Below are 17,162 nucleotides of genomic sequence, written 5' to 3'. Positions count from 1 at the left end.
TCAGAGCAGTGAAATCCTCCCTCCTAGCTGGCGCATTGTGGAAGAGTATGTGCAAGGCCCTCAGAACCTTCTCTAGCTTCCAAAAGGAGAAACCATGTTTATAGGCGTTATGTAGGGTGTGGAGGCCACAGCTCCCCACCACAATTAGCTGTGCCACCAAACTGCTCACGATGCTCTTGTTGCAGCAGTTCTAAAAACTTCCAATTTACATTTGGACCATCCATAGAAACAGATAGAAGCTTTTGCAAGTCAAGCTGCTGTGCACATTCCTACAAACAAAAGTTAAATAAAATAATGAGATCAAAGTTTGGCATATTGGTATGCCAATATTCCAAGGCTGCATTTATTTGATCAAAAATAGAAAAAAAAACAGTAATATTACCAAATATTATTACATTTTAAAACAATGGTTTTCTATTTCAAAGTCGGCATGAAATCAAAATTGACCCTATTTACTCTGTTAGCGCATATTACTAATCTTGTGGTGAACAATTTTAACAAGTTAATACACAGAAAAAAAATTGTTTGCCATGGTAATCTTTTATCAAAATCTGAAAAGTTATGCATTTCTTTTCTGATGGTGTCAGTCAAAAGCTTTATTTTAAATAAACATTCTTCCTTTATAACTTTGTATTAATCAGACTCCTGAAAGTATCACAGGTTATAAAATATATTGCAGCACAAAAGTTTCCAACATTAATAATAAATCAGCAAATTAAAATGATTTCTGAATGTGATCCTGAAGACTGGAGTAATGATGCTGAAAATTCAGTTTTACCATTACAGGAATAAATTACTTGGGCTATACATATTTAATAATTTATTATTATTTTTTTTTTGTATTATTGATCAAATAAATGCAGCCTTGATGAGCATAAGAAACTTCTTTCAAAAATATTACAAATATGAATGTGTCTAATATATACATACACACTACATATAAAAAAAGAATAATTACTGCTAGCTAGAATGCATAAAAATGATTAGTGATGGGTTGGTACTTACTTTGAAATGGTGAAGCAAATCCTGAGCTGTCCCATGTCCCATGAATTGTGAACCTAAGTATCTTGACTGGACGTGATCTTGTCCCCAATATCGGACATGCAAGTCCAATTGCTTATTTTTGGACGTTTCATTAAGGCTCTCGTCAAACATTTCCTTGTTAACATCTGCAACGAGGAGTTTGGTTATGTAAGGAGCCAGTCCAAATCTGGCAATGTATGCAGTTTTGTCTTTACCGCACGCAAATGTACGAGCGATTTCTGAATCGGGAAACATGGTTCGAAAAATGTCCCGATAGCATCGTTAGCGTTATAGGACTGGTGCTTTGTTACAGTACGCAGACACCAGAGTACCTCAGCTCTGAGCGTTGCGGTGGAGCCAAACGTTGTTCGGGTGTCTTGTGGTGTAGAAACCGTGGTGCTTGAAGCTGATGCAGATGCCGGAGTAAGGCATGGAGCTGCGTTCTGTGGTACTGAGGTGGGCGCAACGGAACAGAACTGAGAAATACCTGGTGTTTTCCGACAGGTTTCCGCAGCCGCTTTGTGTTTTTCGCACTGCATGTGGGTCTCCAAAGCTTTGATCCCCATTGTTCCGAGTTTTAAAACTTTCTTGCACAATATAAACCGGACCTCGAAAGCATTGCCACAAACTGGTCTTAACCACGACGCAAATTTAGGGTTATGTAACCAGTTTTCATTATATTTGCACTTCCCCATGGTTAAAGCAAGAAATTTTCACCATTTGCTAAAGTTAATATCCAGTCACGCACCTATCAAATTTCCCTGCGAACTTGTAATTTATTAGATGGTTCCGCCTATTTTTTCTGCGTGACAAATAGAAGAAATGTTACATGATTTTAAAATGAAAATAAAATCTTCTTTATGGTGTCGGTTTGATTGTATTTTTAAGACCTTTGAAACGCGGATTTAAGACATTTTAATGCTAATTAAGGCCTTATTTTTACATTATGGAATTTAAGACTTTTTAAGACTTTTTAAGGATCCGCGGACACCCTGTGTAAATACAGGCCCACTCTTTCGTTTAAGCCATGCAGACTGACGTCGTCTTTCCTGAAGAAGGTGTACTTGAATTCTGGTCATGCGACTTCAGCTTTGCACACCTTGGCTGTTTTTCTGGCTTACCAAGCTCCAGTTTTATGAGGGACTTTGATGAGTGCACTAAATTGGATACCAAGGCTATTTGTGAGCTACTAAGAGTTTTTGACTTAGGCCTGACTTAGGCTCTTTCTTTCAGAACATGCTACACAACTCCTTGTTCAAGCTCTAGTTTTCTCCAGGCTAGAGGATTGCAATGCTTTCTTAGCAGTTCTTCCCACCAGATCAAACCTCTACAACTAATCCAGAATGTGGCAGCAAGAGTAGTCTTTAATGAACCTAAAAGAGTGCATGTCACACCTCTGTTTATTTAATTTGCACTGGCTACCAATAGTCGTTTGTATAAAATTCAAGGTATTGATGTTTGCCCACAAAACTACCACTGGCTATGAACCCCTTTACTTAAATAGTGTACTTCAGACTTGTGTGCCATCCAGAACTGCAAACGAACAGTCCATTATAGCGCCATTCCATGTAGAAAAAAATTATCTGTATGAAGAATTTTAAGTTTCCCCACCATAGCACAGAAACTGCACTTGTTAAAATTACAGATGACTTGCTTCTTGCGTCAGACCAAGGCTGCATCTCATTGCTAGTTTTACTTGATCTTAGTGTCGCGTTTGACACCATAGATCATGAAATACTGTAGTCATAGATCTATTACAAAACTATAGCAAACTTGGTTGTCCTGCATCTTCAATAAACAAGCTACAGGTAGTCCAAAATTCAGCGGCTAGAGTACTTACCTGGTTAAGAAAATATGATCATATTACCCCAATTCTACAGTCTCTGCACTGGCTACCTTTTAAGTTCTGTATCACTTACAAAATAGTATTACTTACCTATAAGGCCCTAAATGGTTTAGCTCCTGCGTACCTAACTAGTCTTGTACCACGCTACAATCTATCACGCTCCCAAAGGTCGCAAAACTCTGGACTTTTGGTAGTATCTAAGATAGCAAAGTCCACTAAAGGAGGTAGAGCTTTTTCCCATTTGGCTCTCAAACTCTGGAATAGCCTTCCTGATAATGTTTGGGGTTCAGACACACTGTCTGTTTAATTCTAGATTAAAATAAGCATGCATATGTACACCATCTGAGATGCCGGTCAGAAGACATCAAAGTAGTATAAAGAGGCATAAGATTGCACACTCACTTGCAGGTGATTCTTTATTAACAACGATTCAGTGCCAGAACTTTGGTAATAAAGAATCACCTGCAAGTGAGTGTGTCGTTTTATGCCTCTTCGTGCTAAATCTAGATTAAAGACACATTTCTTTGGCCAAGCATTCAAATAATGCATCTCATAATCTTTGATTTGAGAATTGACATCCCGTGGTAACTAGGATTTACACAAGCTTCAGTCTGGATCCAGAACACCTGAGAAGAGATGATGCAAACCCATCAGAGGACCGATGATGGACCGGACAGATGATGCCAATACTGAAACAACATACAGAACTAACAAATTTAGCTATAATTTCGCTTGCATCATAATAATTGCTGTTAATAGTATTTGTCGCCTGTTTGATTACATCTTCAATTGATTTTTCCATACATTTCTGTGATATGTACATAAAGGATAAAATACCACTGATAAGCTACTACTAAATATTATAGAAACTGAATTCTCTGTAAAGTTGCTTTGCAATGATTTGTATCGTAAAAAGCGCTATACAAATAAAACTGACTTGAATGTAGCCACAGCTTTGTCAACAAAGGAAAGAAGTGGGGGCCTGCCTCGTGGTCACGGAGCGGTCTTTACCGGATGTTGGGCATGGAACTATGTGAGCAGATTGGGGTCGAGGATATCGTGACGAGGTACCCAACATCTTTCTTCTGGTCCATAATCCTCCCAGTCTACTAAATATTCTAGTCGCCCACCATGACGTCGGGAGTCTAGAATCTCTCTTACTGTGTAGATGGGTTCAGCGCCAATGGGTGGTAACGGGGGGTTGTCGTCAGGGACCGGGACTGCAGAAGGAACAGAAACAGGTAAGTTATGGGGTTTTAACAGAAACGTGAAAGGTGGGGTGTATCCGGCATTGAGCGGGTAAACGGAGCCGGTAAGTAACAGGGTTTATCTGTCGCTCCACTGGAAAAAAGGTCCTATATACTTAGGGCTTAGTTTTCTGCAGGGTTGTCTTAACCGGATGTCCCGTGTTGAGAGCCAAACCAGTTGTCCAGGTTGATATGTGGGATTTTGCCTTCGGTGAGTATCGGCAAAGCATTGGTAACGATTTACGGCCTGCTGGAGATGGTGGTGTGCCTGGTTCCATACCCTCTCACTGTTTTGGAACCAGGTGTTAACTGCAAGGACCTCAGATGGCTCACCGGATAAGGGGAACAGAGGAGGTTGATAGCCTAAAACACATTGGAATCAGAATCAGAATGAGCTTTATTGCCAGGTATGTTCACACATACGAGGAATTTGTTTTCGTGACAGAGCTCCGCAGTGCAACATAACAGCGACAGAACAAAAAAGACAATAAGGAATAAAAAATACAAAAAAATACAAATAGGTGGGTAAGGATTGACAATATACAAATTGACAATGTATTGCAGGTATATTAAAATTAGCATTTATGTATGTACATGTATATTATGTGGAAAGATTTTAACTGTACGCTAAGTATGTGTGTTGGATAAATAAGTGTATGTGTATATATAATATAAATATATAAGTAGTGTAGTGTGTCCAATGTATGTACATGTATATTATGTGCAAAAGATTTACGTGTACGCTAAGTATGTGTGTTGGATAAAAAGTGTAGTGTATATAAATATAAATAGTGTAGTGTGTCCCACAGTTATTATCAGCTGTTTATAAGATGGATTGCCTGAGGGAAGAAACTGTTCCTGTGTCTGGTTGTTCTGGTGCTCAGTGCTCTGTAGCGTCGACCAGATGGCAACAGTTCAAAGAGGGAGTGTGCTGGATGTGAGGGGTCCAGAGTGATTTTAACAGCCCTTTTGCTCACTCTGGATAAGTACAGTTCTTGAATAGATGGGAGGGTTGTACCGATAATTCGCTCAGCAGTCCGGACTACCCTCTGTAGTCTTCTGAGGTCAGATTTAGAAGCTGAGCTGAACCAGACAGTTACTGAAGTGCAGAGGACGGATTCGATGATGGTGGAGTAGAACTGTTTCAGCAGATCCTGTGGCAGGTTAAACTTCCTCAGCTGGCGAAGGAAGTACAACCTCTGCTGGGCCTTTTTCACAATGGAGTCAATGTGAATGTCCCACTTCAGGTCCTGAGAGATAGTGGTGCCCAGGAACCTGAATGACTCCACTGCAGTCACAGTGCTGTTCATGATGGTGAGTGGGGGGAGTGCAGGGGGGTTTCTCCTGAAGTCCACGATCATCTCCACTGTTTTGAGCGTGTTAAGCTCCAGGTTGTTGAGATTGCACCAGACAGCCAGCTCTTTAACCTCCTGTCTGTAAGCAGACTCGTCACCGTCCTGAATGAGGCCGATGAGTGTGGTGTCATCTGCAAACTTCAGGAGCTTGACAGAGGGGTCCTTAGATGTGCAATCGTTAGTGTACAGGGAGAAGAGCAGTGGGGAGAGAACACAGCCCTGGGGAGCTCCGGTGCTGATTGTACGGGTGCTGGATGTGTATTTTCCCAGTCTCACTAGCTGCTGCCTGTCTGTCAGGAAGCTGTTGATCCACTGACAGACAGAGGTGGGCACGGAGAGCTGAGTTAGTTTGGGCAAGAGGAGGTTTGGGATGATCGTGTTGAAGGCAGAGCTGAAGTCCACAAACAGGATCCTCCCATAAGTCCCCGGTCTGTTTAGGTGTTGCAGAACATAATGCAGTCCGATGTTTACTGCATCGTCCACAGACCTGTTTGCTCTGTAGGCAAACTGAAGAGGATCTAGCAAGGGTCCAATGATGTCTTTCAGGTGGGCCAGCACCAGTTTTTCAAATGACTTCATGACTACAGACATTAGAGCCACAGGCCTGTAGTCATTTAGTCCTGTAATTTTGGGTTTCTTGGGGATGGGGATGATGGTGGAGCGTTTGAAGCATGAAGGGACTTCGCACAGTTCCAGCGATCTGTTGAAGATCTTTGTGAAGATGGGGGCCAGCTGGTCAGCACAGGATTTCAGACAGGCTGGTGTAACGCAATCTGGGCCTGGTGCTTTTTTCCTTTTCTGCTTCCGGAAGACCTGGCGCACCGCATCCTCGCTGATCTGTATTGCAGGTGTGGGGGAGAGGGGGGATGCAGGAGGTGTGAATGGTGAGAGCGCTTGATTGGAGAGGTGTTCAGGTTGGGTTGCAGGAGTTGTGAGTGGTGTGAACAGTTGTTTGGAGAGGCATTCAGGGTTGGTTGCAGGAGTTGTGAATGGTGAGAGCGGTTGATTGGAGAGGTGATCAGGATGGGTTGCAGGAGCTGTGAATGGTGTGAATGGTTGTTGGGGGAGGTGTTCAGGGCAGGTGATGGGTGTTCTTTCAAACCTGCAGTAAAACTCGTTCAGATCGTCTGCCAGTCGTTGATTCTCCACAGTGCTGGGGGGTGGTGTCTTGTAATTGGTGATCTTCTTTAGGCTTTTCCACACTGATGCGGAGTCGTTCGAAGTGAACTGAGTCCTTATTTTTTCAGAATAATTCCTCTTTGCCACTTTGATCTCCTTTTCCAGTGTGTATTTAGCCTGTTTATACACGACATTGTCCCCCTTCACGTAAGCATCTTCTTTGTCCTGACGGCGCTGTCTGAGTTTTGCAGTGAACCACGGTTTGTCATTGTTGTAATTTAGTTGAGTCTTGGTAGGAATACACATATCCTCACAGAAACTGATACATGATGTTACGGTCTCTGTGAGTTCATCCAGATCGGTGGCAGCAGCTTCAAAAACACTCCAATCAGTGAGATCAAAACAAGATTGTAAATCCTGCTCTGCCTCATTAGTCCATCTTTTTACAGTCCTTAATACAGGTTTAGCTGATTTTAGTTTCTGCTTGTAGGTCGGTATAAGATGAACCAGAAGGTGATCAGAACGTCCCAAAGCTGCTCGTGGAACAGAGTGAAATGCATCCTTTATTGTTGTGTAACAGTGATCCAATATATTACTGTCTCTTGTGGGACAAGTAACATGCTGTCTGTATTTTGGCAGTTCACGGGAGAGATTGGCTTCATTTAAGTCCCCAAGAATAATTAAAACAGAGTCTGGGTGTTGTTGTTCTGTCTCTGTGATCTGCTCAGCGAGTTTCTGTAAAGCTGAGCTCACGTGCGCTTGAGGAGGGATGTAAACACTAACCAGAATGAACGAATGAAACTCCCGCGGCGAATAGAACGGCTTGCAGTTAATGAAGAGCGTTTCGAGATTTGAGCAGCACGTCTTCTTTAACACAGTTACATCTGTACACCACCGTTCATTGATGTAAAAGCATGTCCCGCCGCCGCGCGATTTCCCCATTGATTCTGCGTCGCGATCCGCTCTAAACAGCTGAAAGTCCGGCAGATGGAGCGCGCTGTCCGGTATGGTGTCATTCAGCCAAGTTTCCGTGAAACACAGAGCAGCAGAGTGAGAGAAATCTTTATTTGTCCGAGAGAGCAGAAGCAGTTCGTCCGTTTTGTTGGGTAGAGAGCGGAGATTTGCCAGATGGATGCTAGGCAACGGCGTTCGAAATCCGTGTTTTCTGAGTCTCACGAGCGCGCCAGCTCTTTTTCCCCGTCTGCGCGTCCTCTTGAAGCGTGTGATCAGCGCAGCCGCTCCGCTGACAAGAATGTCCAGCAAAACATCAGAATAGTCGAAAACCGGTGAAATATCGGGAGATGTGTGTTGCCGAATATCCAGCAATTCGTCCCTGGTGAAACTGATTGCAGGAATATAACTAAAGACAGGACAAACTAACAAAACCACAAAAACAACTGCAGAGCACGTCACGGAGGCAGCCACCCTGTATCGGCGCCACTCAGGTGCGGTTGGTGGTCAGGTTGGTGGATGACTGTCGGAGTGAATTTTGTGCATATTCTGCCCAGACTAAGTAACGGTTCCAGAGGTTTTGGTTTTGATGGCAAAAGGTTCGAAGGAAGCAACTGACATCTTGAATTTTCCGTTCTGTCTGCCCATTATTCTGGGGGTGATAGCCGGAAGTTAGACTTACAGTGACATTGTGTAGTGCGAAGAACGACCGCCATACCCTTGAGATAAACTGGGGTTCTCGATCCGACATGATTATTTACCCCGGGATGACCTGTTCCTACGGAGGAGTGAGCATGGAAGATGAGGGGTCTACGATGATCTTCGTATACATACACCTTCCCAAGTGGGCATGCAGGTGGGATGGGCTGGGGTTGTGATTATTCGCGGATCATTTCATCTAGGTCCCACTGGATGGGATTAACAAATAACCTGGTGGGCAAGATGGGCTCTGGTTCTTCAGGGATCTCCTCAAGGGTGTGGAGGCGGGACAGAGTATCAGCTCTTGTAGTCTTGGATCCTGGACGGTAAGCTATCTGGAAATAGAATCTGGTAAAGAATAAGGCCCACCTGGCCTGGCGAGGATTGAGTCTTTTGGCCTCCTTCAGAAATTGGAGATTTTTGTGATCTGGTTGGCTTCCTCCAACCAGTGTCTCCACTCTGTGCAAGCTTTACCGCAAGGAGTTCTCTGTTGCCAATATCATAGTTTCTCTCTGCTGGGAACAATTTCTTGGAAAAATAGGCACATGGCATAGGTTTGGCTGAATTCTCAGACTACCGGGACAGGATGGTGCCAACACCAGTTGTGCAGGCGTCCACTTCCACGATTAACTTTTTCTCTGGGTCTGGGTGTTGAAGTAATGGAGCTTTTGTGAAAGCGGTCTTTAAGGTTTGGAATGCCTGCTCAGCTTCGGGGTTCCACTGGAGGGTCTTTAGTTTACCTTTTAGGAGAGAAGTGAGTGGTGCGGTAATCATACTATATTGATTAATAAAGCGGCGATAAAAGTCGGCAAAGCCCAGGAACCTCTGAAGCTCCTTGATAGACTTGGGAGTTGGCCACGAAGTGATCGCCTGGGTTTTCCGGTCATCCATCTTCACCCCTTTGTCATTGATGTTATACCCCAGGAATTCGATGGATGGTTGGTGAAAGAAACATTTTTCCGCCTTTACAGATAAAGAAAACTCTCTGCGACGTTGAAGCACCTTGGAGACGTGACAGTGGTGATCCTTTTCATTGGAAGAGTAAAGGAGTATGTCATCTATGTAAACAAGAGCAAAACGGTTCAGGTACTCACGGAGGACTTCATCCATGAAGCTTTGGAATGCCCAGCGAGGGTGATGAAAGCCGTTTTCCACTCATCTCCTTCCCGAATTCTGACCAGGTTGTATGCGTTCCGTAAGTTTAGTTTGTTGAAGATACGGGCATCCCGGAGCTGTTCAAGAGAGGATGGGATTAAAGGAAGTGGATAGCTGAACTTTACCATTATCTTATTTAAAGCTCTGTAGTCGAAACACGGTCGTAACCCTCCATCTTTCTTTGGGATGAAAAAGAAACTAGCAGCTGCTGGGGAAGTGGACGGTCGGATGTACCCTTGTTTCAAGGCTTCTTCTACGTATTCCTTCATGGCGTTTTGTTCTGGGATGGACAAGGAGTAAATTTGACCCTTGAGAATGGTCTCTCCAGGGACTAGGTCAATAACACAATCCCAGGGGTGTTGTGGTGGAAGCTTGGAGGCTGCTAGGGGTTTGAAGACGTCTGCAAATGAGGCATAACCAGATGGGACATTGACAGATAGGTTCTCTTTGGGACCCTCAATTGACGTGGAATTTATTGACATGGAGACAGGATGGTCATCGACATATGGTGTGGAATATGTTCCTTGAGTGAAATGGCAGTTACAACCCCACTTTAGAATTTTCCCCGTGGTCCAATCTATTGAAGGCTGATGTTGGGTCAACCAAGGGTGGCCTAAAATCAGTTCAGCTCGACTATTAGTGAGAATGAAGGGGGTGAATTGTTCTTGGTGGTTATGTTCAAGTGTGATTGGGGCTATCTGTGATGTTACGTACCCTTTATTTATCATCTCGCCTGTCACTGCATAGATGGAGTATGGCTTTGGAGTTCGAGTCCTTTGGAGATGATGGGTCTTAACGAACTTCCCTGAAATTAAATTGCCAGCCGATCCGGAGTCAACAATGGCGGTAGCCTCAACATTGAGACCTCTAAACCTCAGATTCACACATATGGTTTGTGGGATTGATACAGAAGGTTGAGGAAGAACCGAACTCACCACTAACCTTGGAGGACGAGATGGACAGGTGCATATAAAATGTTCACCACTTCCGCAGTATAGACACAGTTTAAGCTCCCGCTGACAATTTTGTTCTTCTGGGGATAAACGTTGGGAATCTACTATGCATCTTTTCCGGCTGTGGCTCAGGGGTTTTCTCAGGTACGTTTCAGCAAGGAGCATTATCTGTGGTGTGTGCATCCCGATAGCAGGACTGGGATCTAAGGTGAACTCGGAGAGCTTGTTGCATGAATCTTTCTAACCTCAGATTGTCTTCACATATGGTGAGTTGGAGTCGGAGTGCAGGGTTTAGTCCTAGTTGATACACTGTCAGAAGAGCCTTTTCATTCCATCCACTCGCTGCGGCCAAAGTACGAAATTCAGGGGAATACTCTGAGACAGTCCTTTTACCTTGTCGCAGGTTTAAGAGTTGATCGCTGACCGAAGAATCTCCCACAGGACGTCCAAACAGTTCCTTGAAATGGCCGATGAAATTCTGTAAGGAGGAGGTGATTGTGGATTCCTGAAACCACAGAGCTTCAGTCCATCTCAGTGCTGGTCCGGACAGTTGTTGTATTATGAACGAGATTTTATATCTCTCCGTAGGGTATTGGTGTGCGTGCTGCTCAAGTGCGAGTGAACATTGTAATAAAAACCCATTGCAATCTTCCTCCCGACCGGGCACTGGTCGTGACACTGAACTTGCCATATACACCAACGTGGAAGCGGGATTAGCGGAAGCGCTGTCCTCAGGCTGTGCTGAATTCATCTTTTCGGTGTTGGTCAAGCCTTCTGTCAGGATATGCACAGGAGACAAAGGTAGGTGAATTCAGTACAGTGTTTATTCAATATTCAAGTGCTCGGTGAATACTTTGTGTCTTCAAGAGTGGGCAGTACAATGAACACAGGGGACTGGATCGTAGACAGGGGAGTACGTTTGATTCAGGAGTGTCAAAGCCACAGTCACAGATCGCTCATATATGTTCTCTTCCTTCACAGAGGCCGAAGTTAATACCAGCTCGGGATATACACAGGAGCCTACAGAGACCGTTGAATCACAGGTAACGATAAGGTGATCTGTGGTCCTGAGGGCAGCAGAACAAGGACACAGGTTAGTGTTACAAAAGGGTGAGTATACATTACGTCTGGTCAGCAGTGAAGTGTCAGGAGCTCAGGAGACAAGTGATTGGATCATTGATGCGGGGCAGGTGTGGCTGGTTAGTACTCAGGGGAACGTGAGCGTTGTGGATTGGCTGAAACCGGGCTTGCCAGATCCCTGACAGTTCCTGCAATTAATTGTACAAAAACCAATGACATTTTAATCCTAACAACACCTTCATCTGCTTTAACTCAGGTTGAGCTTTAGGAGATGGAGGTAGGTCAGAAGATGAGACTGTATCTGCTGTGACATTTGCCAGAGGATGAGGCAGGGCAGCATCTCTAGACAAACACAGCTTGGGCAAAAGGAAAAAAATCTGAAGGTGTTTCTAAGCATTCTAAGCAATATTAGACATTACTAATATTGTTGGGATGTGAGGGCTTATGCTGCCCTCATGTGCTATCTGAAATTTCCCATTTATGAAGTTGTGATTACAAGCTTGTCATATTCAACGGCTTTAACGTCAGAAATAATTAAATGTAGCATTGCATTGCTGTGCTACACATCAAGTTTGCTGATAATTCTGGAATTTAAGTAAAATACATGCTTATTTCACTGCTATAAAACATACAATATGCTTCAAATGATTGTTCATATCTAGACTATAAATACAGTACTTTTGCGACAAGACAAAGGGATGTAGTTGGGAGACCAACATTGACAGCAGCAATGATTAAAGATTATGACAGAAACTCTGGTACCAAAATTATTTCAGAATTTTCCAGTAGTAAATAGGATTTGAGAAGTGTTCATTTCTAATTTGGATGATGTTTATTAAAGAGCAGTCATTTAACTCATTATCTAAATATATTACATTTTCGTTATAATCGAATGGTTCGTATGTTCACAAACAGTACTATTTATATTGTGGTGGCATACACTTGATGTTACAGAATTCACATATAGTGCTTGTGAGATTATGTTCCCCTTTATGAATGTTAAGTTGCTTGTTTTGCCTGTTTTATCTTTAATTTTGATGTTGCCTGTGGTCATGTAACTGAACGAACACCTACCATTTAGTCATATAGTGTTTTTCGATGTACTAACTTAATAAAAGTTAGTTACTATTATGTGTCCATGATCTTGGTATGACCTCTCTGATGTTCAGGATGATGAGGAGTGTATCGCATATAATGATATGTTTTCAGCTTTATATTATACTGAAAGAGCTCTTGCATTTTGAAGTCAGCTCATGTTGGAGACGTGCCCTCTCAGGTAGTGCATGTGCTCAGTTTCATTATCTGATTAAAAGTCAGAAGCAGCAGCTTTTGTAGCAGGAAACCTACACAGGTCAGCTACTTACCATCTGTTTGTGTGTGTGTGTGTGTGTGTGTGTGTGTATCACTTGGATCAAATAAGATAAAGCACATTTGTGTGCAAAAGCTGGAAGTATCTTACGTATACTAACTCAATTGGTGAATTTTGGTGAGACAGGTTGGATGGACTGACTCTGTGTTTTTGTTTCTTCAGCTAACCCTACTGGCCCAGGGGTGAAGAGCTATCCTGGTCAGTCGGAGGTTTTCCATGAGTCCAGCAGTACCACAGGCATGGTGGCTGGCATCGTGGCTGCTGCTGCACTTTGCATCCTTATTCTTCTCTATGCCATGTACAAATACCGCAATCGTGATGAAGGATCGTACCATGTGGATGAGAGTCGCAACTACATTTGCAATTCTGCCCAGTCAAATGAAACAATCTTAAAGGAGAAACCAATGGATGGTACCAATAGTGTCAGCAAGAGCAAGAAAAACAAGGAGTATTATGTGTGATTCTATCATTCTCATCCACAGTTCTCACAAAAGTCAACTATAAGACCTACTCATGTAAGATAACAAAAACTGAGAGATTGTGGAAAAGCATTTAGTCATTATGTCTTAAACAGTGGTACAGCAGAAATCTTTAATGTTTGACGCACAATGGAATAGATGAAAGAACAGAAGGACAGCCACCTGCGGATGTTCAGAAAATGTCCAGCAGTCGGAGTAAGACAAGCTGATTAAATATCCAACAATTACCCATTAGTGATGAAAAGATGACTCTCACTTTCTTGTGTAACAAATGCAAGAATGGAATGAAGAATACACAATAGACTATTACAAAATGCTTTTGTGTTTTGTTTTGTTTTCCCGAAGCATGATATTTCTTATAGAGCTAATATGAATGACAGTTGATGATAAAATGGAAAAGAAGATTATTTTTGACAAACATATGGCTGCAAAACAGTTGTGGATATCTCCGTGATAATGGATTTTATGGTTAAGTCTCATTTAATATGTTTCTATACAGTAAAACCACAACTGTTTGTTTTATAACCTGTTGCATTGAGGATGCAAACTTTGTCTACTATATGTCAAAAAGAGTCTTACATGTGTCTATTATAGAGTTTAAAGATAACAAACAATGCAATTTGTTGTTTACATTTTATTTTTTCTATTTTGTTATCTGCAAATGACTTTAAAAGTTGTCTCTTAACTTTTTGACTATGGGTGTGCACATACATGGCCCATGTTTTCGAATGTACTCTGAAAGACACACAAAACAGTGAAGCCAGAGCTTTCCAAAGACATATCACTATCAATAAACTCACAAACCTAAACTCCCGAGAGATAGTTCTCAGCCTACAGCGACAGATGGGATGAGTCCATGTTTAATTGTGTTTACACTCCTTCAGAATGCAATCATAAATTTTATACAGTATTTTATTTCTGAGACTTTTAAATTGTATGCATTAAAACTAGCTTTGAAACATTTATCAAGCAAATAAAATATTACCCAGAATGAATGAATGTAATTTATGAATATGTGTCATCTTGGATAAATGCATTTCTATCACCATGTATGTTTGTATGCATGTATGCATTTAGTTAGTTAATTAATTAGTGTGCTACATATATTTTATATTTTTATATTATCACTATGATTAACACCATTTATACATCCTTCTTTTAGCACTGTAACATCTTTAGAACAAAAACGAAAAATGTTATGATGAAAATATTTTACAGCATTATTTATTTGTTTTTGTTGACGAGCATTTGATAATGTCTTTTTGGGGATTTTTCTTTTAATCATTTATTGCCCCTCATACAGACATTTACAGAATTTCTTTATCATGAAAAGTGAGTACAAAAGCAAATGTCATTTTATGTCTTGTTTTAATTCAATAGAAAAACAACATTCGAATGATATGTGTGTATGTGTGTGTGTGTGTGTGTGTGTGTGTGTGTGTGTGTGTGTGTGTGTGTGTGTGTGTGTGTGTGTGTGCATGTACACGCATGCATCAGTCTCTGAGTTCTTCTGGGGAAAAGTCTTTAGTGTCCAGCATCAAAGCAAAGCCACTTCCCTCTTTCTCCATTGTGCAGTCGACTGGGTAGATCTCCTGTGAGGGTGGCATCTGCTGGATCTCCTCAAAAACCTTGTGCTGAAGTTTCTCCAGCTGCTCAATGCTGCTCTTCAGCTCCTGCAGCACTTCTGCATGTCTGTAAAAAGATGTGATCTTCAGCCAGAGACTGCAAACTGGCCACTCAGTTCCCATCTGTGAGATCAAGGAAATCCATGCAGGCTTAAAATTTTCAGTGGTTTTGTGCTCTTGTTTTGCTGTCTCCGGTGGCTTTGTAAGGCTTTTAGATTTGTCTGGAGTCCCTCAGCTTTACACTGCGTGTTCATCAGCACCTGCAAGTTAATTGAACACTGGGGGCAGCATAGAGAGAACTAATAATGCCTCACCAGTCACACTCTCATTTTAGAAGATGATGAATAAACATCTGTTAAACTGAATTCATGTATGTATTTTATTTATTTTTTATTTTTTGCAGATAACTACAGAATTGCAGAAAATATATTTTGGGTGTTCACAAACAGTCCATTATGTTTTAAAAAAAGATTTGCTTTTAGAAATGCTAAAAACTGAGGGGCTATGAACACTTTCCACATTACATACTTTTTGTTCTAATATCTGTGCAAAAGTATTAGTCCATTAGTATTTTCACCATCCAAAAACAACCCATGCACAGCAAGACTTGTTTTCCCAGAGGGAAATCTTCAAAGCGAGTTGAATTCAGCATAATTGTGATGGTGATGTTTTCCTGCAGTCTGATCCAAAAGTCTTGGGAAGTGAAGCAGGTCCTGCTGTAAGTCACATTTGAACACCTCCAGCTTCCTCTAGAAAGCACGGACAGCTGACATGAGCCCACACACTGTGCTGTACCAACGATGTTTCAGAGCAGAGGATGCTCTTAGATAGTTGACAAGTTTCATGACTGTTGTCATGCTTCCAATGACCTTTCTCCAAGGCTGGCACACAAAACCATCTGGTGAATTATGCAGTTGTGTGACATGAGGTCAGGGTGTTGAGCTCTCAAGCGTAACACTAGTTCCCTCTCTCTCCCAATCATACATGGTGCACCACCAGTAGCAATGGAAACAACATGCTTCAGGTCTATCTCTCTGTCTCTAAGCATCTGTCTCACTGCTTCGTAAATCTCATTCCCCTTTGTGTGTCCTTGGAGGTTTGTGAGACCCAAAACATCTTCAAGAAATTCTCCCTTTTCTTCATCAAAAAATCTGACAAAGACTGTGAGTTGTGCATTGTCTGTGTTGTCTGTGGATTCATCATTTTTTATATATGAGTTAAGTTGTTCAAGCAAATAATCAGCAAGTATTTCAGTTCGTCTTGCAGCAGTGGAATCAGAACAGGGTATTTGGCTTATTTTCGTGATTATTTCATCCTTTTCGTCCCTTCAAACAGAGCAGTCACCACTTCACTCATACACTCCTTGACAATTTCAGCATCAGAGAAGGGTTTCTTGTGTTTTCTCAGGATCTATAATACTCTTAGTGAGGCTTCCGTTGCTCGATCCTGTTGTGTGGCTGATCTAAATATTAGGATGTAGGCCATAGTATGCTTTCAGCGGGTTTATTTTTGTGGTCTGAGGGTAATTTTGTTCAAAATGTGCATTGGTGGAATGTACATGGTTTCATAATGTCGTTTCACATTACCAATTTTGATGATTGCTACCGTGTCATTGCAGATTAAACACATTCCCGCGGGGAGCACAAACACATATTTTTCTGTCCACTCACTATTAAACTTGCAGTTTTCAAAATCAACTTTTCTTTTTTTTTCAACAGGCAGCTTTGAGCATGCCATTTTTACTTTTAGTCAGAAAAAAAAGTCAGTAACTGATATTTGCACTGCGGATAAATGGATAAATCCGGCTGCCTTGAGTGTGTGAGTGACGTTGATATAGTGATGCTGTTACAGCTGCTGTGAATGGACATAGATGAAGCAGCCAAACCGAGTAGAAGCCTCAAAGATATACAGCACGGAATCACAACTGCGCACTGCACTGAAAACTCTTTTGGATTATGCTTAAGCATGTTGGTTTTTGCGTCAGTCCAGATTTAACCCTGTCTGGGTCCTGATATGGACAGGAGTCCGCCTATTGAGTACCCCTTCTCTAGAACAAAAGTTTCTGACTTCTTCTGTAGAATTAACCAATCTCACAGAACCATCTGTAACAAATGGAGAAAACTTTGAAACACATGAGCAAATCTTCTGCACATTATTCACTTCCGAAACAGTCACAGCCAGAACAACATTTCACTGAAGACTTTAACAATATCTATTGCTTTCAACAATGGACACACATTATTCCAGTGACAAACCCATGA

At 42.0% G+C, this 17,162-nt stretch overlaps 1 protein-coding gene across 1 annotated transcript in view; it reads left to right on the top strand.

Moving 5' to 3' along the window:
* Positions 1-13,770, top strand: part of LOC132111006 (neurexin-1b-beta-like) — a 72,017-nt gene extending 58,247 nt beyond the window's left edge. Inside the window, exon 6 of the mRNA XM_059518167.1 lies at positions 12,960-13,770. Within this exon, the coding sequence (XP_059374150.1) occupies positions 12,960-13,258 (299 nt within the window). The 3' untranslated portion in view covers positions 13,259-13,770. The remainder of the gene's footprint in view (positions 1-12,959) is intronic.
* Positions 13,771-17,162: the final 3,392 nt, after the last annotated feature.

The sequence above is a fragment of the Carassius carassius genome, chromosome 30, assembly GCF_963082965.1.
Source record: "Carassius carassius chromosome 30, fCarCar2.1, whole genome shotgun sequence".
Classification (NCBI taxonomy): domain Eukaryota; kingdom Metazoa; phylum Chordata; class Actinopteri; order Cypriniformes; family Cyprinidae; genus Carassius; species Carassius carassius.
The sequence above is the reverse complement of the archived record's forward strand: the minus strand, read 5'-3'. Positions and strand labels throughout refer to the sequence as shown.